Source organism: Mus pahari, chromosome 23, assembly GCF_900095145.1.
Source record: "Mus pahari chromosome 23, PAHARI_EIJ_v1.1, whole genome shotgun sequence".
NCBI lineage: Eukaryota > Metazoa > Chordata > Mammalia > Rodentia > Muridae > Mus > Mus pahari.
This window is the reverse complement of record NC_034612.1, coordinates 40201495-40227203: the sequence shown is the minus strand read 5'-3', so window position 1 is coordinate 40227203 and position 25709 is coordinate 40201495. Positions and strand designations below refer to the sequence as shown.

The 25709-nt window shown below is 44.6% G+C and overlaps 1 protein-coding gene across 3 annotated transcripts in view; it reads right to left on the bottom strand.

Moving 5' to 3' along the window:
- Positions 1–25709, bottom strand: part of Rxfp2 (relaxin family peptide receptor 2) — a 61104-nt gene that overhangs the window by 4691 nt on the left and 30704 nt on the right. Inside the window, exons 7-17 of one of the 3 annotated variants that reach the window (XM_021186882.1) lie at positions 25467–25538; positions 23181–23252; positions 21638–21709; positions 19395–19466; positions 18579–18650; positions 13825–13896; positions 13642–13713; positions 10523–10594; positions 7818–8047; positions 6776–7186; positions 3722–3940 (exon numbers count right to left, since the gene is read on the bottom strand). In XM_021186882.1, the coding sequence (XP_021042541.1) occupies positions 3722–3940; positions 6776–7186; positions 7818–8047; positions 10523–10594; positions 13642–13713; positions 13825–13896; positions 18579–18650; positions 19395–19466; positions 21638–21709; positions 23181–23252; positions 25467–25538 (1436 nt within the window). Of the gene's footprint in view, positions 1–3721; positions 3941–6775; positions 7187–7817; positions 8048–10522; positions 10595–13641; positions 13714–13824; positions 13897–18578; positions 18651–19394; positions 19467–21637; positions 21710–23180; positions 23295–25466; positions 25539–25709 lie in introns of all 3 variants that reach the window. The other 2 variants (XM_021186883.1, XM_021186884.1) reach the window with 2 other exon arrangements.

Genomic DNA, 25709 nt, shown 5'->3' with positions numbered 1-25709 from the left:
TGGAATCTGACAGAAGTAAAAGTGGGGAATATCCTTGAGTGTGTCGGCGCAGGAGATGACTTTTTGAACAGAACAGCTATAGCGTAGGCACTAGATCAATAATTAATAAAACAGATTTCAAGAAACTGAAAAGCTTCTGTGTGGCAAAGGTCACTGCCAAAACAGCAGCCTACAGAAAGGGAAAGAGTTTTACCAACTTCATACCTGATAGAAGACTAATACACAAAATAGAGAAAGAACTCAAGAAACTATATATCAAAGAAACAAATAATCCGACTTGAAAAATGGGGGAACAGATACAAACAGAGAATTCTCAAAAGAGAAATCTCCACTAGCCGAGAAAATTTGAAGAAATATGCAGTATCCTTAACCATCAGGGAGATACAAATCAAAACTATTCTGAGATTTCATCTTACACCTGTCAGAGTGGCTAAGATCAATACAAGTGACAGCTCATGCTGGTGAGGATGTGAAGCAAGGGAAACACTCCTCTATTGCAAACTTGGACAGTATAGAAATCAATATGGTGGTTCTCCAGAAAGTTGTGGATTAATATACCTCAAGATCCAGCTATACCACTCTGGGAATCATACTCAAAGGACATTCCGTCCTGCCACCAGGACATTACTCAACCATGTTCATTTTATCTTTATTCAAAATAGCCAGAAGCTGGAAACATCCTAGATGCCCCTCAACAGAAGAAAATGTGGTGCATTTACACAACGGAGTACTTTTACACTTAGATAGTTACAACAATGGAGTACTCCTCAGCTGTTAAAAAAAAAATGAAATCATGAAATTTGCAGGTGAATGTATGGAACTAGAGAAAAAAATGTATCCTGAGTGAGGTAACCCAGAGCCAGAAAGATAAATGGAATAAGTACTCACTCATAAGTGGATATTAGCCATGAAACAACTGATAACCAAGCTACAATCTATAGGCCCAGAGAGGTTAGGGAAAGAGGAGGGGTCAAGGTGGGGCACACGTGGATCTCCCTCAGAGGGGAAAACCAAATCTGAAAACACCTTGATCTTGGCTAGCCAGTCCCTCAATGATGAAAAAAAGAATGTATGGCATATTTTGTTATTGTGGCCTTAGGAAAAAAATTCAGCCCCCATAGAGTTAAGAGACTTGTAGAACAGGGGAGCCATTTGAGAGCCATCTAAAAGGCACTCCGGTGCAGCATTGTTACCTCGACAGACCCAGCGGATGGGTCAGGATAGGAGCAGGAAACATTCAACTCACACATCTGGGGCCTTCTTTCCTTCCCCCACAACCAGGAGAAGCATCTGGGGCAAAAAGACAGGTATCGGGAGGCAAAGATGACAAACCTCCATCTCTACCACAACTCCTGGACAGCCCCAGCTTCCCCGAGTCACTGAGCAAGACTCCCCATAGAACTCAAATACTGGTCAGCAGCCTGGCGTGTCCCTGACCCCTCACCCTCCCTGGGACAGCTCACAGCTTGGCAGCTGAGGTTTTTGTTTGCTAAAGACCACGTTGTGAAGAACTCAGTGGAAAATGTGAAGACGAATAAACCATGCTCCCAACCTTTCTGGAATTTATAATTTTAAGAAAGCAACGGACACATGGACTCAAGATACAGGCTGGTATGATGCAGCTTAAGTGGGGCTACTAAACATGATGGAAACAAGACCTTATAGATGTTGAGCGACTGGGTTGGGTGAGGCCAGGAATGGTGCCGTTAGCGGGGAGAGGACTTGCGTTGAGCATTGAGGGAGAGATGTGATCAGCGGACTACACTCTTGTCTCCTGAGAGCATGCATGATCACCAGGTGGAAGAAAACCTGGCAAATGTTAATGTCATATCAGAGAAACACAAAAGAGAAAGTTCACAGTTACTCTGGCCTTAGATCACAGAATTCATAAGGATGAGGTGGGAGGCAAGAGCTAGTACAGAGATAGTCCCACACTTGGACTTCACTATGTGAGCAGAGCAAGCCAATGGATGATTTGGTCCGATTGAATTTGAAATGGTCCGATGAAAGGCTTAAGCTGTCCAGGTAGTGGGGGGTGGAGTAACAGTTTGAAGATTTCTCAAGGGAACATCTGTACTACACACAGTTGGATCTCCTCCAGTGAGCAACAGCAAACAGTTATGTCATCTGCTCTCACTGCCCCGACCAGCAAAGTCTCCCAAGCTTGGCTCTGACTGTCCATGGTGTTCAATTCCACATTTCCCATGGCTTGATGGACATCTATGCTTGATGTGAAATTCAAGCAAGAGGGGCCTACTGGGCCTGGTGTGTCACCTTACACGGGGGCATCTGATCAGGCCTCACATAACTGCACAAGCTGGGGAAAAAGAGCTCTTTATCGCTTTCCATGTGCCAGACTCAGGACTGTCACAGTGACTAAGTCACAGGTCCCACCATGATCAGCTCTTCAGGTGGACTTGCCTATGGGCTGTGAGCAGAAGATGATCCCATGGTCAGTTTAAGAGCTAAGGTAAATCCCCCAGTGGCTCCTGGCAGCTAGCTGTGATCTCAGAAAAGGTGTCAGGCTTTGGAATAGGGTTGATGATTCTATCTGGATCTGAGTCTCTGAATCATGGGGGGATTCGAGCAAAATACCTCTGTGTATGCCTTGGTCCCCCAGGTACCAATCTAGAATTCCTGGTGGAACCAGAGATTCTATGTATGTATGTATGTATGTATGTATGTATGTATCTACCTACCTACCTACCTGCCTACCTATCATCTATCTATCTACCTACCTACCTACCTACCTGTCTATGTATGTACATACGTGTGGTGGTTTGAATATGTTTGGCACGGGAAATGGCACTATTAGCAGGTGTGCCCTTGTTAGAGGAAATATATCACTGTGGGGGTGAGCTTTGAGGTCCTATGCTCAAGCTCTGCCTAGTGTGGAGGTTAGTCTCCTCTTGGCTGCCTGCCCAAGACAGTCAGTCCCATTTTGTTGCCTGTGGAACAAGATGTAGAATTCTCAGTTCCCCCAGCACCATGTCTGCCTGGATGCTGCCATGCTACTTGCCTTGATGGTAATGGACTGAACCTCTGAAACTGTAAACCAGTCCCAAGTAAATGTCCTTGATGAAAGTTACTTTGGTGCCGGGCGGTGGTGGCGCACGCCTTTAATCCCAGCACTCGGGAGGCAGAGGCAGGTGGATTTCTGAGTTCAAGGCCAGCCTGGTCTACAGAGTGAGTTNCAGGACAGCCAGGGCTATACAGAGAAACCCTGTCTCAAAAAAAAAAAAAAAAAAAAAAAAAAAAAAAAAAAAAAAAAAAAAAAAAACCAAAAAAAAAAAAAAAAAAAAAAAAAAACCAAAAACAAACCAAACCAAACCAACCAAACAAACAAACAAAAAAAGAGTTGCCTTGGTCAAGATGTCTTTTCACAGCAATAAATCCCAAACTAAGACAGTATGTACATATGTATGTATGTATGTACGTAAGTATGTATGTATGTATGTATGTATGTATGTATGTATGTATCTATCTATCTATCTATCTATCTATCTATCTATCTATCTATCTATCTTTCATTTATATTCTTGATTAAGAACCACTAGCTAGCTCAGGTAGAGGCAAGATACTTAGAATATAAAACACTGGGGTGCGAGTGTTAATTGTTTGTACCGATGCCATAGGTACTTAGGAAGAATTAACTATGTGCCTTGTCAGTCAAAGGGCCTGAGAAGGCCCCGGGTACCTGGGGGTGAGGAAGAGGACTGACCTGGTATCTCCACTTGAAGGAGAGACAGGATCTTAACGACAAACACAGGGATCCAGCAGATGGCGTCAGAGAACACGATAAAAAAGAAGCGGTTTGCAACAGCCACCTCCTTCCGGATGTGGCTCCTCACTTCTGCGGTCTGAAGGGCTGTTTTCTGAATGGAGCAGAACATGGTGACATAGGAAATCACGATGGCGAGGAAAGCCAGCAAGTTCACACCTGTTGGGAAGAGTACGCTCGTTTCACACTCTCTGAGTGGCCAGCAGAGAAGCATCAGCTACATGGCTGCTGATACAGCACCGGGCACCTGGCCTTCCCCAGAAGCCCCCTCTCCTATGTCCTCAGAGCTCTGTCGCTAAATGTCCCAAGAACCTGGGTTTCTATTAGCCTTAAAAGAGGATTTCAAAGGCATACATTCTTTATGAAGAATTAGAGCTGGAAACTGAGATCTAGAATACTATGAGTAAGACTGCCTCTCCTCTCTCTCTCTCTCTCTCTCTCTCACACACACACACACACACACACACACACACACCACACACACACACTGGTTTTGATTTTAGTTCCTGGAAAGTCACCCCTTAAGGTGATTCTGTGATTGTAATGCACATCTCAGAAATAGATAACAATCTTAGTTCCTTGGCTTATACATGTGAATAAAATAATCCTAGAATTTATCGCGAATATAATTGCCTCAGAAGCATTATTCTTTTTAAGCTTTGGCCATTTCAATAAATATAACACATAAAACCCAAAATGCTCTTTTTGTTTACTTTTGCCCACAGTAATTTAAACTATTGTGGTTCAGAACCCTTTAAACTCCATTTACAAAAGAGATAAAGATGTTAAAGATCCAACTAAATGAATCACTCTTTGGGGGCCGAATGGTTTCACAGATACCCCCTGTAACACTGATTTCTTGTTTCTTTCCCTTGCTTTATTCTTGCTGTTATAAAAAAAAAAATCCAAAATAGTGATTATCTAATTTCTTTTAATGAGCATAAAATTTGCATATATTTCCAGAGCTTCTAAAAACATCCCTACACTGAATTTAGACTGTGTGGAAGACTGGTAATGGCTGGGGAAACAGTTTAAATTCAAGGTTATTTCTATCTACAGCATTCCCTAGTCCGTGGGTTCACTCTATTGTCACACAATAGGATTTTATACCACTGGTTTGTCTGAGGTTTCTCGTCAGAGAGTTTAGCTTAGCATAAAATAAAATGATTCTATTGTAGGTGCTTAATCTGTTTTTTATCAGAGTCTCGTGCCTTAGCTATAAAAGCCAGCCGCATCCAACTTCCTTAGCACTTCAACCGGGTGTGGCTGGCCCTTGGAGCTGGGGTCCACTTTGAACCCACCGTGTTTTCCTGGAACACAGCTCCCACCCATAATCCTCTGTTTTCACTTGGCTGTGCCTCCCCGTCGATGGGGCTTCATTCCTCCTTCGAAGCCTTCCCTCGTCCTCAGATTGGATAGCCTATACTCTTTACCCATGGTGCTTTTCGGCCTGCGCTATGAGGATGCAGCTGAGGGTCTGCCTCCTGCTGTCTGTTCTTCAGTGTCTGTGAGGGCTCCGGGTGTTGTCTCTCCATTTCTTAATATTGTGCACGGCCATAGAAGATGCACAGTAGATTCTTGTAAGTAGTGGTGGTTTGGATGTGTTTACCCAGGCACATATATGTCGGAGGTCTCTATGTAGATCACCCGCACTAGAAATGAGTCTGAAGGAAGCCTAAAGAGCCTATAGGGTCCTGGAAGAACACACTTATAAACCTATGGCTGCCAAACAAGAACTGACGTCCGAAGAGAATCAACGAAATGATGTAAACACAGAGTTTTGTTTTCCGGAGAAGGAGAAATGGGAACAGAGGCTAGGGCCTCCCCAGGATGATTTTAAGCCAGCCATCTAAACTTGACCTTGAGAGTAGTTTGTGACGTTGGTGGGTTTCTGATTAGAAGGAAAGAGCTGTGTTCATAGCCAGGGCTGTGGAACAGATCACGTGAGGAGGGGGACTGTGGTGCCAGTCGCCGTGGGAGCGGGTAAGACTGTGGTGCAGAGGCGAGGTCTCAGATGACCGCAACAGCAGTGGGCAGAGACAGGCAGGGGCAGAAGGCAGAGGAAAAGTATTTTTGATAAAGCATCAAGGGGTTGTTGGTGAGGAGGATGAGAGAAGAAGCAGAGGAAATGATGTGTGTTAGGTAAAGAAAGGCTGTGGGAACCGCCTTCATTCCAAGCAGAACTAAGACAGGCTACACAATTTAAAACATTAATGTTAAGGTCTAAGTCTGTCATTTATTTATAACGGAAAATACAAGGCCGTCATTTCTAAGGGAAAAAAAAAATCAGGGAATTAAGAAAGCTGAGAAGAATTTGCATTGAGGGTCCTCAAGAGCCGTGTTTACAAAAGGCAATAAATCTGTGGGTGTTTAGATAATCTGCTCATCAGTTTCCAGAATTTTATTAATATTTATTTAAATTATAACTACGTTGTTAAAATGATTTAAAAGGAGTTTGAGTAATTTGGTAGGGTTTCAGGACTGGGCACTAACTTAGAATTTTTCCAGGTCGTATTCACTGTGAATGAATAGCAAAAAGAACAAGGAACAATTATAAAAAAAAAAAAAAAAAAAANTTTCCAGAATTTTATTAATATTTATTTAAATTATAACTACGTTGTTAAAATGATTTAAAAGGAGTTTGAGTAATTTGGTAGGGTTTCAGGACTGGTCAGTAACTTGAAGGTCATAAGGAAAGTACACTGTTTTAATGAATAGCAAAAAGAAAGAAGAACAAAAAAAAAAAAAAAAAACCCTAATAAAAAAAAAAAAAAAAAAAAAAAAAAAAAAGGAATCACCCAAAGATCCTGAGAGTGTGTCTATGAGTTCCACACTAAATCTCAGCAATAAAAAGTTTAATACTACTAATAAAACACCTACAAAATGCAGGCCAAGAACTTTGTTTGCTTTCAGAGCAAACAGATGTACATCTGATGCTTTGTGTCATTTCTAGAAAGATGGTGGCGTCTCTGGGAAATCAAAGATGAAACTTACCTAGAAAAATCCCAAGGGAGTACCCTCTACTTCCAAAATCTTCTGCTTGGTCATAATGAAGTGGGAAGCAGACTCCATTTTTCCCATAAAAGTTGCCGAAATAATCCTCGCTAGTGAAGGGAACGGCCGCTATGAGAAATCCCGCCGCCCAGATGCTGGCGAGGACCACGGCAGTCTGGCGCTTGCCCAGGCGCAGGTTGCTGAAAGGGAATACGATGACCAGGAACTTCTCCAGGGTCAGGAATGTCAGCAGCAGCACCGAGACCTCTGTGGACAGTGTGGCCAGGAAGCCCAGCAGACGGCAGGGCACACTCTCCATCCACAGCAGCGCATACTTCTGATACTGTCCTCGGTACTTGATGTCAAAGATGCCCACGGAGAACAGGTACACCCCCATTAGGCAGTCGGCACCTGCAGGAGCGAAGCAGCCCAAGACAGTTGCGCTCAGCATCTCTCCTTTTAATTTCCTAGATCCTTCTTCCTGTATTAAGTGGACCAGTGTAACAACCTACTAGACTACTAACCAGCCAGTGGATCTGATTCGTTTTTCGAGTTAAAAGGCTGGAAAGGGGTAACAATTTCTGAGGGATAGTATATAAATGAAAATATGTACTACTGGTATAGTTACCAAAATATTCTTGACTAACACCAATATCTGCCCATCTTTTTCTTGACAGTGGCAGGAGTGGAGAATTGGAGCTTGTCTCAAGCCTGTGGGCTTTTGTAATTGAAATTAATAATAGATTACATTTAGTTTACAAATCTCAAAACTTATTCCATCTTCCATCTCCCACTCATTGACTGGTGTTTTCATTTCTAAGCCGTGATTCCCAGGGCTGTGTTTCATGCTAAGAGCTTGTAGCCTAAAATCATAAAGAACAGTTCATTTACATCTAGAAAATATTTGCCCACTGAAGCTAATTTATATTGAAGGATATTTGTTGAATGTACAATTCTGTATACACATCACACAAACACACACATACATCACATACATATCACCTCATAAAAGACATTCCATTTATACAAGAAGCATACTTACAACAGAGGATTTTGATGGACATAGCATGAGTCGTATTCTCAGCCTTAATGAGAGATCTCACGGCTATGACAAGGAAATTCCCAACGCAGGTAATGAAAGCTATAACCCAGACAGACACTCTGAGGATACTGTTAGCCAAGAGGTCCTCAGACGAAGAAATACCATCAGTCAACGGCATACAGATTCGGACATGGGGGACATAGGAGCAGTATCGAAAGGTTTTCAAATAACTGAAGTCAAAGGAGAAAGAGAGAGAGTCATTTGGCCGCAGTGATTCCAGAACCCCTACCAGGGCTACAGGCGGGAGTAGGGGCTGGCTCGTGGCTAGTTGGCTTGTTATTGTGAAGTATTATCATTCTTCAGCAATTTGCTGGTCTACGTGGGGCTGTTGGAAAGACTAGCACTGTATGGGACACAGACTTCAGAAGTGTGTGTCTGTGTCTGGAGGGAGTTAAGGGTCAGGGGACTATAAAAATCTGAAAGTTCCGTGGGCTCTACTACCATCCCTGACCAGACCGGATCTGAGTATTCTATAAAGTAGATCACTATAAAAAAAAAAAAAAAAAAAAAAAGTTGATCTCTAGCCAACATCCCAGGCTTTCACTGTAGGGAACTTACGACTCACGAAAAAATATTCTCAATTAACATTGAGTATCTAGCTGCCTTCTTGAGCTGGCGAAGGGGAGAGACTGAGACTAGGAAAACTGAGTCTTGCTGGGGCTGGGAGGAGAAGCCTTCAACACAGGGTTTATATCAGAGTTTCTTTGAAAGGGCTAGACTTTCATTTCTAGAGGGAAATGGAGGTTTGTTTGTGGTCAATGCTTTTAGAATCTGGGCATGGGAAGTCTTGGCGGTTGGTGAGGGCCAGCTCCGTAGGTTTAGGGCCACACCCTAAACGTGTATGTGTAGATTTTCTCCCACAGTGCGAGTTCTAACTGTAATCTTCCACTGGGTCTTGCGGTTCATTCGCTTACTCTTTTTCCCCCCAGCTGAATATACTTTTACCATCTCCGAATTCAGTTTCCGCACCAGCAGGTTCCATGGTACTATGCGGAGCCCTCTCGAGACTGTGCCTGGCCATCCTTAGCTACCCGGCCTCCTTCCACGCAAGCGCAGTGGCCTTCTAATCTTGCACAAGCCAGACCCAGGCCCCTCGGAGAGCCTTGACTCTCTCCTTTTTCTTTGGATGTATTCAGTTGTCTCGAATGCCACGTGACTGACTATCCAAACCCTTCATCTGTCTCTACTTTATTTCACGTATCATCATGGAATCAATAGACATTTACTTATTGGCTCTTTTAGTCTGACTTCAAAGCTAAGTGAACATACTCTGGCACGTTCTTCCTCTCTCTCATCACTGAGTCCTCAACCTCACTCCGTGCCTGCCGGATGCTAAGGACTCAACGAACGTCTCTTCTGTAAGGATGATGGGTTGTTGAGTGCTGGGTGTCTTGGAGACATACAAAGCAAATCCTACCCCAAGCAGCTTAGAGCCGTTGGCACCCAGTTAAAGGAACGCGACATCTGACGTCATCGGTTTCTTTTCCTAGCCCGGACACCTGGCACAAACTTGATTCATTTAGGAATCCATTATACTCAGTGTCTTCAGAGAGAGCAAGCCAGGTTGGCTCTCCCACTGTGACCAGGGGCAGGCAGGATGGGGAGTGGGGGTGGGGTGGGGGATGGGGTGAGGAGGTAGGGATGTTTCAACAAGTGAAGGCCAAGGAAGAAGAGCAGGTCGTTCATCATGGATGTAGCTAAGCTAGCTCTTTTTTTTTTTCTTTTCCTGTTTGTTGTAGGTCCCTCCATGACCTTGGCATTCAGACGCCAGCTTCACCAAATTTACAAAAGTCTGGATCTCTCTAGCCTATGACACACTCGCCATCTGCCTGCAGCATGTAAGAGCGGCCTCATGAATTATATATCTAATGGTGCCACAGGAAGGGGGATGAGCAAAAGCACGCGCATACGCATTGAACACCTGTCTCTTAGGCACCACGCCCCCTGCACAGACACAGCCAAAGTGTTGTCCCCCAAAGAGCACCTGAATTCACCTCAACACTCTCATCGACTGGCTGCACCCAACTTGGGATCTTACATCGATTTCTCCCTATTTTTGTGGATGACAATGGTTAAATTTGAAATCAGGAACATATAGATCATATACAGTTGATAAAGAAATGGTCACGTTAAAAATAAACACATATATGAACACAACTTACACAGTGCACTTTAGCCATATATATTCAAGTGACTTAACAAAACTGATAAAGATTAGTTACCTCCATCTGCAGTGCACTTTTAATAAGAGAAACAACACCTGGGATCTACATAGCCCACATCTGAGAGCAGCCGACTGCTCACTCATGTGAAGTGAATTAATGTTTCCAGGGCTCCTGAGTACCCTTTAGCCAGGGACTTCATTTGATGTAATGTGTGGCATTCTGGTACCCTGATCTCTTATTGGGCCTCAATTGGATAAACATCGTGTTTCCAGAGAGAAGGGTCATTCATGTCGGCACATCATTATATTGAACTCTATTTGAACAGGGACCAAAGGTGACAAAATTAAAAAGTTCTCAATAGGAAAGAAGACTTTTGTTGCATGCAAACACAGTTCAGTGATAATTAGACAGTTGAGCACGGCAATGTTTGAATTAATTCATCATGCCTTCTTTTCCCTCCATCCCTTCAAACATACATACATGTGAGAAAGGTTCTTCATGGGCTGGAACATTCCTGTGTTTATGTTTGGAATCTCTATCCTTTCCAGGTCTCTGGAAGATATATACAATAGGTTTCACGTTTTTAGGATTAAACTCTGAAACCATTTCATTTTTTGGTCATATCTAAAAATCTAAAACTTTGAAATTTTATGTTACCAATTCGAATATGGCTAAAAATTTCACAGTAGATATTTAGAGAAAAAATTATTAATATTGACATCTGCTGGATGTGGGAGCTCTTGTGTCACTTAGATGCAGAATTAGTTTTAATATAAGACTGGTTTTGATATGGTAAGGGGCTGGGAGAGTGGTTACATACTTGCCTGACAAACACAAGATTCTGGCTTCCACCTCCAGAAATAAGAAATAAATAAATAATTGATCAAATGGCACTGGTGTCTGATGGGAGCTTAACATTATTTTTATACTTTGATTTAATCGGCACTGGCATGGAAGTTTATGGGTTTCATACCTAGAACCTCCAGTCTGAAAACACCACTAAAGTGAGTCTGATGGGAATCTGGATTTGAATATTTATTCCTCCCTGGCCAGCGTGTCTTTGGAGTGGAACCTGGGAGGCAGTGAGAAGATGGTACTCAGACACATTATTTACTAAGACCCCAGAGGGACTAGCAGGCATCCGGGCATTCTGAGTTAGCTGGAGAGATGGCTCGATGGTTAGAGCCCTGGACATTCTGAGTTTATCCAGGCACTTCTGAAGGTCTGGGTCTCAGAGATCCCTTCAGGACAGTGTAAAGGAAGACCTACAGAACTCTCCAAAGCAAACGGGGGAAGGGCAGTGTAAGGCAGTGAGAACCTCCTGCTTGCAGCATGTGATTGAAAGACACCTTTAAAAGGCAGGATTTATCCTGATGCTTTTAGCCAATTCAAATAAAGATTTTTTTTGCAATATGTTTTTGAATTTTCCTTGGCTCAGTGGCTCCTTCACAGACAAGTTCCTTTGCTCTCTAGAACAGAATTCAAATATGAAGAGACGCTGATACTGCAGAATCATCACGTGGCCCCTCTAGGAGAACACTTCAGCTGTCTTTTTCGCTTATCACTGACACTTCGTGTGGATTGTGTGGTTGCTGTAGCACAGGGGTCACTACAGCTTGTATGTAAGGATGTCCAATATCTGAACTGATGTCCAGTTAGTGTTGGTGAGGTATGTATTCGAGTGAGTCTTAGAAACAAACAATTAGACAATAAATAAGTGAGAGAATGAAGAGAGGAATGCGTAGCTAACGGTTACTACTTTGGGAAAGGGATAAGACAGCAGCGGGAGAGGGTTTTTTTTGTTTTTGTTTTTTAGAAATATGGTGCAGTGAACCTAGTACCTCGTGCGGGTCAAGTGCTCTGCATTCTCCATTCCCCATCAGTTTAAATACATTCTTACACAGGACTGCTTTGTGCAAGAAATTCAGAGCAGAGTGAATATCTTGTGTAGTGTACCGATGCATCACCTGTCAATCAAAAAACTTACGGCCTATAAGAAAAGGTAGAACAGAAGGTGGGACTTCCGGTAGGCAGAAAGAATTCTGGGATAGAGCCAGGCGTGGGAAGAGTAGCTGGGGAAGATGTGAGGAGGACCGACGTGTGGTATCCGAGCAGAGGTAACCAGCCACGTGGCAGAATGTAGAAGCAGTGTAAATTGGTTATTTTAAATTATTAGCTAGTCATGGAACATGCCTAGCTCTATGGCCTAGGTTATTTGTAAATATATTTTGAGTGAGACGTTATTCCGGGGAGCTTGGGGCTGGGAGGAAAACAGTCCCATGCAGTTGAGTCTTTATAATGAACTATGATAAAACACTGTCCATCTAGGGAAGAATCATGTTGAAGGCCGGAAGTCCGCTGTTAAGTTAAAAAACAGCAGGTTAGGGCTGGAGAGCAGCTAGCTCAGCAGTTAAGAGCACTGGCTGCTTTTCCAGAGGACCCAGGTTCACTTCCCAGCACCCACAAGGTAGCTCGAAACTGTCTGTAACTCCAGTTCCAGAAATCCAGTGTCCTCCCCTGGCTTCCAAAGCCACTGGTATGCATGTTCACGTACCTGCTATCACCACTAATAAATAATAAGTCTTTAAAACAATCACAAGATATTTATAGACTTTGGTTAATTACACTTTAGCTTCCTAGGAGCAAATACCATGCCCACTAATACTGGCTAAAAGACTGCTAAATCGTGCGTTTTAAAATAGATTTCTATTAGACTAGAAATAGAAGTCTATTTAACAAAAAGTGATATTTAATGTTGTCTCTGGAAGAAGTCTGGTGCACTAGAACAAACCAGTGACCTTAGTTAGCACTTGCGAAGTGGAGGCAGGAGGGTCAGAAGTTCAAGGTCATCCTCAACTGCATACTAAGCTGGAGGCTGGCCCATGCTATGGGAGATCCTGTCTTAGAATATTAAACAGTCAAAAGCCCTACTTTTTTTAAACAAGCAAAACAAAACAAAAACATCAGTCTTTGGAGTCAAAGAAAAAAAACGTGTTGCTGAAATAGGTAATATAATATGGTTTTGGGTCAAGACAAATACATTTTAGCCAACAGATGGTCACCCAGGGAAAAGGAATCACAACATTTATAAAGAGGAATTGGCAGGATTTTTGGTACCACTGGAACTAAATTGGCTGAAGTTGTAAAATACTCAACACTAAATTGTTTGAATGTTTGTCTTTGCGGGAGTGTTCTCGTTAATTAAAAAGTAAAGATCCATTTTTATCCTATAATGTCTTAAAGGAGTTGGGACAGAGGAAAAGAAAAAAAAAAGTCTTAGAGAATTTGTTTCTGTCAATCTTTTCCCAAACAAAGTTATTGCATACTTAATTCTTCATGAAGATCATGGTTAGATTTTTCCCTCTGAGCACAGTTCTCTGGATGGATGTGTATGCGGCTTCAAACAGAGTGGCTTTTATACAACCAAGTGGCCATGACAGCAACTTTGCTATGACTTAGCTCATCACTGACAGCGGACAGTGGTGGTCAGGATTCCCCGGACACACGTCCTGGGGAACCCCCACTTAGAATCAAATCCGTCTCTAAGCAAGATAGCCTCCCTACCATGGTAACCGGCACAATTAGGATGCTTTACTTACAGAGACTGAAGTTGTTTGAGACTTCCAAACTGGTTCTTGTGGACACACAGAAGAGGGTTGGACGACAGGTTCCTTATTTACCATTAAAGGAAGGGAGGGGATAATAAGTATGGCCGTTATTATTATTTTTGGAAGGCTGAGGTGTTGCCACTTAAATCTGGCGACGAGATAGGGGGAACTTACAGCTTTTGGAGAAGATGAAGGTCGCTGAAAAGGTGGACTGGGAGTTTTGTTATCATATTGCTAGACAGGTCCCTGTTGATGACAATGAAAACCAAACACAGTTACACTGGGGATAAATGGCAGGGACGTCTCCCCCCACCGTTACCATCTTCCCACTCGACGCAAGAGAAAACCAACCAGTCCAACCAGGCTGCGAACTCGTGACGCAGCAAGACCCCGTGAGTCAGCGAGGGGACTGTTTTCCATCGCTGGCAGACCATGTGGCATCCTGCTCATCCAGTTCCTGTCTGGAATTTCCTCTCACCCTGTTGCCAGCACATTCTGGCTCTGAGATCTCTAACTCATTTCCTCTTTGGAGTACACTCTGTGATTCCCACTCATTCCACATGTTTATCCAACTGATCTTTTTGAGGTCAAGTCTTGAATCTTCTATTTATACTGCATTCCATCTAAATGGGCGTCAGTCACTCACTAGCTGCTCAGACAAATCCTGAGTGGATAAATTTATATATTTTAAATATACCCTGCCCCTATTACTGGGGATTGAACTTAAGACCTCATGCATGCTGGTCAAGTGCCTTTCCACCGAGCTACATTCGTTGGTAGTTTAAATGTATTCTTATATAGTTCTGTTCTAATGAAATATACCATTGTCCAATCTAGAAAGACTCATAGAGTAATGCCTCTAGAGATTGTGGCAAAGAGATCCGTTGCAATTGGAGACACAAATCTGCGGAGGGTCTGGGACATCTCTCTGAGTAGAGACAGTGTTAAGGAAGAATTAAACCTGTGTACAATCACCTAATTAAGGATAAAGAAAAATAACTTTTAAAAAAACGTTTTTGGGTGTTTTGCCTGGATGCATTCATGCCACATGCATGCAGTTCTCATGACGACCAGGAGAGGGCATCAGATCCTCCAGAACTGGAGCTACTACTGATGGTTGAAAGCTTCCATGTGGGTGCTAAGACCCAACGTGGGTCCTCTAGAAGAAGAGCCAGTGCTCTTACCTGCTAAGCCATCTCTCCAGCTCCCAAAGTATACAATTTTAACTATTCTTGATAGCTTGCAATAGATATGGGATGTCTGGCTAGAAATAACTATAGAGGTTTTTCCCTTTAAAAAAAGTTTACTTAAAGTAACAGCTAGGGTTAAGGTTTAGGCGTGGTCTGCTCCCTAGATGTTCTTGTATGGAAGGCTTGATCTATAGAGTTGCCATGGTGGATCCTAAGAGGAAGCACCCAGTGAGGAGTGCGTAGGCCACTGATGGATACCCTCAGAAAATATTGTGGGGTTCTGGATAACTCCTGCAAGAGAAGTTAAGAAACCCAGCAGGTCTGACCCCTGACTGTGTCTTTGGCATCCCACCTCACCGTGCAGCCTCTGTGTCCATCCTTATCAGGATGTTTTCAGCAGAGGCTGAACCGGTGAATCTGACTGGTGTTTAAAACTGTGGGCTTAACAAACCATTTTTTTTTTCTTGATAAAGGTACCCAGCCTCAGCTATGTTGTGACAGGGACAGAAAACGGACAAGTAATCTATATCGTAAGGGAAGGAAATAAAACAAAACAAAATGTGAACGACAAGGGGTGGAGCCATCAGTCCAGGTTTATGGAAATTAGGAAGTGCTGGAACAAAGGCGAAGGGTTTGGTTTTATAGGTTTAGTAAAAGAAGTACAACTTTTCAGGTGAGAACAAAGCAAGACTAGAAAAACCATGGCCCTGTCTATCGTCCTCAGAGACACCCACAAGTGACTCGGCATGAGTGGAAGACAAAACTATATGGGGAGATGGAGAGGAAATGCCTGAGTCCCTGGGTGGAAGATATAAGGTCCGTGCACAAGCTTCAAGGTCTCATCTTTCCAGAGCACAGCGAAAGCATTGAGATAACGGGGGTGGGTGGGTGGGAGGTGCTTCTAGAAATGTCACATTTGCAGACACCCACCCCAGGGGGCCAGCAACCTGCACTGAACCAGTCTCTTCTAAGATGCTGACGATTGAGAACCGAGTAGGTGAGCAGATGTGGTGACAGCTTGAGATGACAGGGTGACAGTTACTGAAAGAGTTAGGAGGGAGGTGAAGAGGGAGGTGTCCACATGAACCGTGTGAGGGCTGGCGGAGGCTCCTCGGAGGGTTTGAGAACACTTAGCATAGGAGGGAGCAGAGGAAGCCGACTTTAGGGCTGGCTGTTGGGGTGGCCACTATTATCATTAAGATGGAAAATTCTAGCTAGAATAAGCACATCTGCAGCAAGCTGCTATTTAGCATTTTATGTGGTGGACTGCAGCCATGCGGGGCATGCTTCCTCCCCATGGCACTACAATGTTTGCTGGGACCAATTGAATCCCCAGGAAGGATGGAGTACACACGCGCTCACGCACGCACGCACGCACGCACGCATGAATATCCAGCGTCAGCTTCCACCTGTGCTCTTTGCTGTCTGAACCTGTGCCCGGGCAACTGATCTAATGCTAGGTAGCTCCCTGAATCCAGGTCTGCATCCGTTCTGCTGCAGACTGAAAGCCATATGGCGTGGTTCTCAACCTTCCTACTGCTGACACGTCTTAATACAGTTGCTCTTGTGGTGACCCCAACCATAGAACCATTTCATTGCTACTGTACAAGTGTAATTTTGCTGCTATTATGAATCGTAATGCAAATATCCGACATGCAGGGTATAAAAGGGTTGTTCAATTTCCTAAAGCAGTGGAGACCCACAGTTTAAGAGCTGTTACTGCCTTAAGATAGGCGTTTGATGTTCAGGAAGCTGGCGACTTTTGGAAAATTTGGAAGGGTGTCCCCTGATCTATAATTTAACTTCTGATAACTTGTTTTGTGCATAAAGATGACTCTGAGTTATTCCCGGGTTGTTGGTGCTGTCCCAGCTTGGGATAAGATGCTAATTTACACAGAGAAGAAACAGCGTGTGACCCAAGTACAGGTGAGGAAGGTGTCGGGGGGCACAGGAGGCAGCGGTTGTTCAAGAGCAGTCTATTGGTTTAAAGGTGCGATCATGGTCCCCCAAGCCCTGCCTAGCAGGAGAGCTCTTCCCAGTGCTTTAGGTGGAAGGTGAATGTGTGGATCATCAAGAAAGCCTCGGGTGTGCATGCAGGGTGCAGGGGATGCCATGCGTGCCGTGGGGATCTCGTGCATGGTGCTGGGGATCTCATGCACTGAGAAACTGTCCCTGAAAATGTCACATAGGAAGGCAAAGTACACCCCTTTGGGGGACATTAAGTATTTGGATTATTCCTCCTGGGGATGAGTTTGATATGATGCCTCAACAGTAGAATCACTCAACAAGTAAACTCACGTGCAAACCCCTTTGTTCACGTCACATCTGTTGACGCTTGGATTTCCTGGAGCTCTCCAAGGCCACGTGGTTTGGAAGAGATTACTGGTGGTTTTAGATATCACAACCCAGCCCCCTCCCCTCTTCTCTCTCCACTCCCTTCCTGTTCAGACATGGTCTCCTGTATCTGGGGCTGGCCTTGAACTCCTGACTCTCTTGATTCTGTTTCCTAAGTATTGAGATTACAGGTCCCGAGTTTCAATGATTTCTGAAACGGCTGCCACTCCCTCTTCGGGGGCAGAACATGGGAGCTTGTGTTGTATTGGGTAAGAAGAGGGATGAAGGAAAATTCAGGATATGTTTTTATACACACGCATGGGTGTGGCAGGCAGACACACACACACACACACACACACACACACACTAAAGCCCTCACGATCCTCGGCATCTGCCTCTGGTTTCTGTTAACCCACAGTCACATTTCTTCAACAGAACCTGACCAGGAATGAGCCCCCAAGAGATTGTCTCTTCTAAATAAGCCGTCTACAGTAGTTTGCCACAAAGTCATTTTTAGTTCAAGAATAGAGCATTGTCTATACAAGTCACTTTAAATATTTCTGGATTTTATTTTTTATGCCCATTGATTTATATATAATTATTATAGTTATTTTAAAACTATCTTTACTGAGTTGTTAGCCCCACCCTCCAGAGCCAGGCAGGCATAGTGAATGGAGGAGAGGTTATTCAAGATTTCAGTGGCCCTTGAAAGTCCCATCAGCAGGATGAGTTCTTAGTCTAGTTGCTATCATGTGTCACACAACAGATTCAATTTTAGCTTCCAGTGATTCAGTTATGTGGGTCTTTAGTATCTATGACTTCAAGCTAAACAGATGTTTTCCAGACTCTTAAGGCTACAAAACATGTATTTGGACAGAGAAAGTTTAAGTGAGCTGTCTGAAAAGTTTTCCACAATCCTATCTTCATTAGAGACATGTCTGCATGCTTCACCAGCTAACCACTTGGGATAGCCATCCCTCTGGTCAGATACAATCAGCTAACAACACATCAATCGAGTCTCTCTTCATCTGGCATCCACTGGGAGTTAGCCATAACAGCCATTAGAGAAATACCATCCACGTGTTTGAGGCTGCAGAAAGCTCACCTCGTCCCCAACCACACACACACACACACACACACACACACACACACACACACACACGACATTGACCCAAGGAAAATAAGCAGAGAAAGTAGGGCGGTCTGGCTCCCCTGTCAATCCCATTACATGACTGTAATGTGCTCTTGACATCAGGATCATGTGGGCTTCCTTCATTGGTTTTTAGTATCTAATAGTCTAAAAAGTTTGATTGTTCCAAGTAGAAAAACAGTCTCCCTCGTCATTTAGATGAATAATCTTGGAAGAGAGCAATCATATTCTTCCTGGTAGACCATGCTACTTACAGTTCTCCTAAATTTTTTAATGAAGAAAATGTCTTCTCTGGAACAAAACCAATTTGATTTCTAGGCAGAAACCTGTAAAACATGGTGAGAGTCAGCACTGGGTTTTTTTTTGTCTGCTGTCCCAATCAGTTCCTGCTGGGAGATGCCACCGCTTGCTTGGATGCCATTGAATAAGCCTCCTTTGAGGGATAGTTTTCTGGTTTGTAACCCGAGCCAAGGAAAACTTTGCTCCTGAGGGTACCCCGTCCCTCAGTCCCTCAGGAAGCACTACTGGGAGCAGCTCCATGCACGAGGGTGGTCTGAGAAGTTACACCTTGTTTGGTTTCTGATCATTCTTAAAACTATCTTTTTCAAATTTTTTCTTTTCCCTTATTTTTCTCTGGTCACCTGTGGAATCAACAACAAGCATTGCCGAGTGCCTGCTGTCCCAGAAAACTCCAACTGCCAGAAACACAAACTAGCCGTGTTTCTTAGCACAGGAATGCCAAGGTGTCGATTGGCCAGTTCACCTGCCCTTCCCCGCCCCCAGGACAGGCACGAACATCCATCGGAACTGTCAGTCAGAGTCTATGGCCAATTGGAATGCAGTAAATTGCTCCCGCTTTCTTCAGGAACACAGACCCAATTGATGAGTCTAGCCACTGTGCAGTAAAGCGATTTCATCTCACTGTAAATAAACACATTCTTTGCCCCTTTCCACTACTGAACATTCACATCAAGGCTGGAAACAAAGCAGCACTTTGAAATCCAGGGTCAGCCTTTTTCTCGACTCTCCCAATCTACGGGCCTCTCGTACTGAAGTCCACGTGTACTTACAGAACCGTGAGTGAGTCGCACGTTAGGAAGGTGGAGTTCGTTACGTACTTTATTCCATTGTTTGCCAGATCCCTGGAAGCCACAGAAGGAGACACTTAAGTCACCTTTGTATACATCATCTGCTAATGGATGCCTCTCATTGATGGAACAGTTATGAACTTTATCTTTCCTTAATTCTAGTTTATTTTTTGGCATCTTTCCTAATGTTTGTGGGCTTTCTATAATTTATATGGTTTCTGTTTTCTTTCCAACTGATGATAAAGCAGCAGTACTACTACTATTACTACTACTGCTACTGCTACTACTAAAAAAAACTAGATATTTGGGGTGGGAGTGTCTCTCTTGGGTGGGCACCATGCTGTTAGCTCTCCTTGGTGGTTTGAATGAGTCTCAGTCATTTGAATACTTGGTACTGGTTGGTGGCTCTTTGGGGGAGGGTTAGGAGGTGTGTGATCTTGCTGGAGGAAGTATGTCACTGGGGGCTGGGTATTGAGGTTTCAAAAGACTCTTGCCACTTAGAGTATGTACTCTGCTTCCTGTTTGGGGTTCTAGATGTGAGCTCTCAGCTGCCGCCCTGGCCACCTGCTGCCTGCCACCTCCACGCTGCACCATAGACTCTGATCCTCTGGAAATGTAAGGACAAAATAAACGCTCTCCTATAAGTAGCCTTGTGGTAAAAATATATATTACCACAGCGATATAAAAGACTAAGACACTATGCTATATTCTGGATTTCATCAGTCCCCTCCCTTGGGCTGGTAGAACTCCAGTGTCTATGAGGCATTCCTGCAGGGTGTGGCATCATTATGTCCCATTTAACACATGTGCCAGGCCTCTGGGAGGCTGGGGGTGTTATTTCCAGCTCGCCGTACACTTACTCGGTAAGTGTCAGAACAGTCTTTCCCCATCAGATCTTTCTGAATCCAAAGGCCGGACACTCACGTGTCGTGTGGCCGTCTGGACCACTGCCCCACGTTCTGACCCCATGCCAGTCAGTATCTTGGTGAAGCTCGGGCCAATGTCTCGCACAGACCGTTCACCAGACTTAGGGCATCCGTCTTGGTCTGTGTGATATCAAAGCGTATGTAGGTCTCTACTACACAGCCTTCCACAGGGAGGCTGATGCCCAATAGAGCACTACTCTGAGTGTGTCAGGGGTGCAGCGCCAGAGCCAGGGAACTTTCTAGAAGCGTAGACTCCCAGACTCCCTGGCAGGCCTGCCGGGTCAGAAGTTCCTCTTAGCATGTCCTCCTTGAGCTGCTCAGAAATGTCCTTAGAACTCCAGAGAGCCCTTGTGGGGACACCGCTTCCTGCCAGCTAGACCCTTGGCACAGCTGCCATCCTACACACTCTGGGAATGGCCTCGTCTCATTTTCAGCAGTGTGGTGAGGCAGGGGGTGAGAAAAAGCAAACTTTTAAACTAGTTTTTCTGATAGTCTCGATCTGTCTCGTCTACTCTATAGGCCTAGCTGGCCTAGAACTCTTACGTAGATCAGACTGGCCTCAAACTCACAGAGATCCACCTTCCCCTGCCCCGAGTGTTAAGATTAAAGGTGTGCACCACCACTTCTGGTCTTTCACTCCCTTTTTGAGGCAGAGCCTTGTTAAGCAACCCGGTTAGGTCTCATCAGTGAGATCCCCCTGCCCCTTCTCTTTCCTGTTTCCCAGTATGTAAACGAATTTGTTAAAATTCCTAAGTATTTTTGAGACTAGGTCTTATGGAGCCCAGCTTGGCCTCAGACTATGTAGCTGAGAGTGGCCTTGAACTTCTGACCCCTCTGTTTCCACCAGACACGCAGGAGCGAGGCACATGCGGCAGGAAATAGTGGGTGGTGATGAAGCCACGAGACTCCCAAATAAGTATTAGTTACAAGGCAAGAAAGAGTGGGCGTGGCTTAGCGCATGTATCTAACAAAGGTTTATTGGTCACCTATCACGTGGTGGGCGTGGTCTTAGTCCTGATTGGGCATGGTATATTCCTGTGCCTGGAAACATAGGCATTCACCGAAGCAGACCAACGTGTGGAGACAACATTCTGAGGGTATGTTATCTCAGGAAGTGTATACCGATTCCCTGCTGCCCTCCCCCTCCTCGAACGATCTTTAAAAACGGGAAGAAACTTTGGTTAGGCTTTGGTTTGGGAGAGACATCCTAGATGATTTTAAAGCTAATTCTGCCTTGAATCTACATCTTGCCTTCCTCATCCTAGCACAGAACAGACTCGAGCTCTGATGAATACTCACACCCAGTTGAGTTGAGGCATCTGAGCACACAGCCTTTCAGGAAGGGCCTCGAGCCGGTTATGCACCATGGACCTTCACACAGAGAAAACGGCGGTTAGACACAAAAATGATTATGCTACATTAACGAGAAGAGTTCTGCTCCTTCACAGTTTTGAAAATTGTCCGCTGTAATTTATATAGCAGGATCAAGTCTTTGTATATAACTACACTTTTACACATAGTGCTTACGTGTGTGTGTGTGTGTGTGTGTGTGTGTGTGTGTGTGTGAAGCACTAAGGTGCTGCCAGCCTCTGGCTGTGTGTATTCGGTGTACATCTTAAGACAGGGGTTCCTTAGCTGAATTTTACGATGTAAAACTAAAGCAAGCAGCAGGCAATAACTGTGAAGTTCATGATGGCTCCCCTTGTGTGCTGCAAGAGGAGTGTGTGATTTATAGAGCCATTTGTTCTTGAGATGTTTTCTCAGGGTATATTAATCAATTACTGCTTGGAAGAGACACACTGGAAACAGCAGTAAACGGAAGATGTGACAGCAAGAGGGACTGTGGAAAGCATATCGATGGTGAACGTGCTAAGATACACGACTAGCTTGTCATGCTGTTGTCCCTATGATGAATGGACCAGTCATGGTGGATGCTGCAACACCCACTGTAAAGGAACATGGCAAGCCCCTGCCTGTCAGTTATCCTAGGATATTAACAATGGAAGCACAAGTAGGAAAACGGCTCCAGCAGTAGGCAAAACTTGGAATTTTCATTGGCTGTCACTGGGCAAAAGCACATTTTCCTCTAGTGAAAATGGAGCTGGAGGCTAGAGAGATGGCTCAGTGGTTGAGAGCTCTGGCTGTTTTTGCAGGGGACCCTGCTTCAGTTGGCAGCTCACAACAGACTGTAACTCTAGTCCCAGGGGATTTTCTGCCCTCTTCTGGCCCCTGTGGACACTGCATGCATGTGGTACACAGACAAGCAGGCAGGCAAGACACTTGTGCACAAGAAATAAAAGGAACAAATCTTTCAAAAATGGAGTTGGAACTGTGCTCCTGTGTGCCCGTGCGATCCTGTTATACTTCATTCAGTTTAACTAGGGTTCCAGGAAATACAAGCAAACCTTTGTTCAACTGCTGCAGATGAAAACATGGCTTATTCCTTTAGGAAACGAGAGAAGATGAACAGTGTCGAGCAGCAAGCTCAAGATACGAATCGTGCCGGGCGTGGTTGTGCACGCCTTTAATCCCAGCACTCGGGAGGCAGAGGCAGGNGGATTTCTGAGTTNGAGGCCAGCCTGGTCTACAAAGTGAGTTCCAGGACAGCCAGGGCTATACAGAGAAACCCTGTCTCCAAAAACAAAACAAAACAAAACAAAACAAACAAACAAAAAAGATATGCATTGTAAGCTGTCCAGCCACTACCTTTGACTTAGTAGTAGTAACGTCTGAAATTCAGCAGAGATGGGTTTGGTGGGTTTGTTTTTAGGCATTTTCTTAAAGGCTTCTTTTTCATAGACAGGTATACGGGGGTGGGGTGGGGAGGAGGGAGGATACTTACAAGAAAAACAAGGAGTTTAATCCCGTAAAGGACTTCTGTGAGATTCTGGTGATCGGGTTGTCATCTAAAATTCTGACAAAACACATCAAAATGTTTCCAATGTTAGGGATATTTCTGAAAGAAACCCAGGGAAAATATAAAAGGCCCACGAGAAAGCAGACTCTCAACACCTGACCAGTTCCTTCCCCATGGGATACAGGTGTTCCTTCCCCATGGGACACAGGTGTTCTTCCCCATGGGACACAGGTGTTCCTTCCCCATGGGACACAGGTGTTTTTCCCCATGGGACACAGGTGTTCCTTCCCCATGGGACACAGGTGTTTTCCTCCATGGGACACAGGTGTTCCTTCCCCATGGGACACAGGTGTTCCTGCCCCATGGGACACAGGTGTTCTTTCCCATGGGACACAGGTGTTCCTTCCCCATGGGACACAGGTGTTCCTCCCCATGGGACACAGGTGTCTTTTCCTTGATTCTAGGATGGGACAGTTTCCTCCAGATTCCTGCAGCTCTTCTCCCAGCACATATCAAGTTGGACCTGCTCTCTCTCTGCATCTGCCGACAAGCATTTCCTGGCTGAATGAAGGAGGAATGAGCAGCCCCCCCCCCCAACACACACACACCTCACATAACACAGCTATGAGCTGTTCATCTCTGAAGGGAATTCTATATCTTCATCACAGAGAAGAAATAACATATGGTTGAAGAGACAGAAGTATTGAACCAGATTTAAGCATCACCCAGTGTTTGCGTATCTTGGAACTTCACACGGTGCCTGCTACTATGAACAATTTTCATGCTTTTATATATCAGTTAGAAAAATTTTAAATGCACTTCCTTAATGACTGGTTAGATAGGTCATCTTTTTCACGTGCTAATTTTTCTATTTCCAAAAAAAAAAAAAAAAAAAAAAACCAAAACAAAAAAACCAATGATTTTTTTTTTTTTTTACTTGCTCATCCCCCTCCTCCCATTCCTCCCGGTCCCTCCTCCCTCTTCCCTACCTACACAAACTTTGTATCCTTTTTATTTTTAAATCCTTCCAGTCCTCTCTGGTGTGGGAAAAGTCCAATGGAGCATGGTTCTACCAATGGCCACGCCCTTAGAGACAAGTGTTCTCCCTCTCCTAACAGCTATCGATTGCCAATAGCTCTTCAGTGGGGGTGGGACTTCATGCCTGCCTCCCCCGCCATGCCCCTCCCCTTTTTCATTTTCTTCCCTTGCTCCCTCTTTCCCTTTGCATGGGAATATGTATTTTTGAGGAATTCGTGTGGCATCATGAATAAAGCACCAACAGGCAAGTGTGATCCTTTAACAGATGCTGTCTTGTGCCCCCCAAAGAGTAAACGATAGTATAATTCTTAGAAAAAAATCACATTTTAAAAAATTAATTTTGGTTTATGGTCATGGGTGTTTTTGCCTGGACGTACAATCTTTGCATTATGTGTGTGTCTGGTATCCACAGAGGCTGGACATGTGACAATGCCCAGATCATTCCTTGAAAAGAAGGAGTTAGTGAGACAAGGCCTGGGATGATAAGGAAGTTGGTTGGAACATAGCCTGGCAACCAGGCTCACAAAGGTCTAGAGGAAGCTGAAGCCCTGAACTTTCCATCAGCCAGGCCAATTTGCAGCCTCTGAACAAGGCAACAAAGCCTTCTACAGCCCTACAGCCCATCTCTTAGTGTGCCAAGGAAAACATGAGCAGCTGCTGGGAGCTGCCTGCAGATGGCGTTGTTAGCTGGGGGGAGGGATGCCTGGTGTTATTAGAACCTCAAGCTTTTCTCTGGCTGCCTTGGGGACCAGAGCAAGCCCCAGAACAGAGAGGAGTTCTTCCCTCTCAGGGGCACATGACAACGTTGGAGGTACTTTTCTGTTGTCACAACTCTTAAGAGAAGTTGCATCCCTGGCACGGAGTGAGCAGAGGCCTCCTGCAACGCACAGAGCACCCTGTCTTCTCTGGAGGAAAGAATTAAAGACGGCAAGATGTCAATAGTGCTGGGGTCAAGGACTTTCTGTTCTTGGTGACCCTGGATGGCTGCCCGGCTTGGCCAGGCTGTCATTGGTTGCCAAGGCTCCCCGGTAATGACATGTCCAGATTCCTGTTTCACCCAAGCATCACCTGACCTAACCATGTCTGAATTGCTCGGGCAAAATGCTCCAGATTAGAACGTGAGTCAGAAAAATAATAAACCAGAGATATCCCAGCCTGGAAACTACCCAAGCACTGTTGTAAATCACTAAGACTGTGACCACTCGTAGGAGAGAGAAAAGCCAAGATACTTACAGCCAAGCGAGCTGATGCAAGTCTTTGAATATCCCAGGCCTGAGAGAGGTAATGCAGTTATGGCTGAGATACCTACAAACAATACGGGCGAGTTCATTAGGCAAACTCCACACCCCAGTCAGCCACATACAATTAGACCGATGGGATTTTATAGTCTGGGTATCTGCTTCTCCAAGCATGTTCTGAAGGAGAAGAAGCAGAGGCAGGGGGTGGGGGAGGGATGGCAAGGGACGGGGTGAGGGG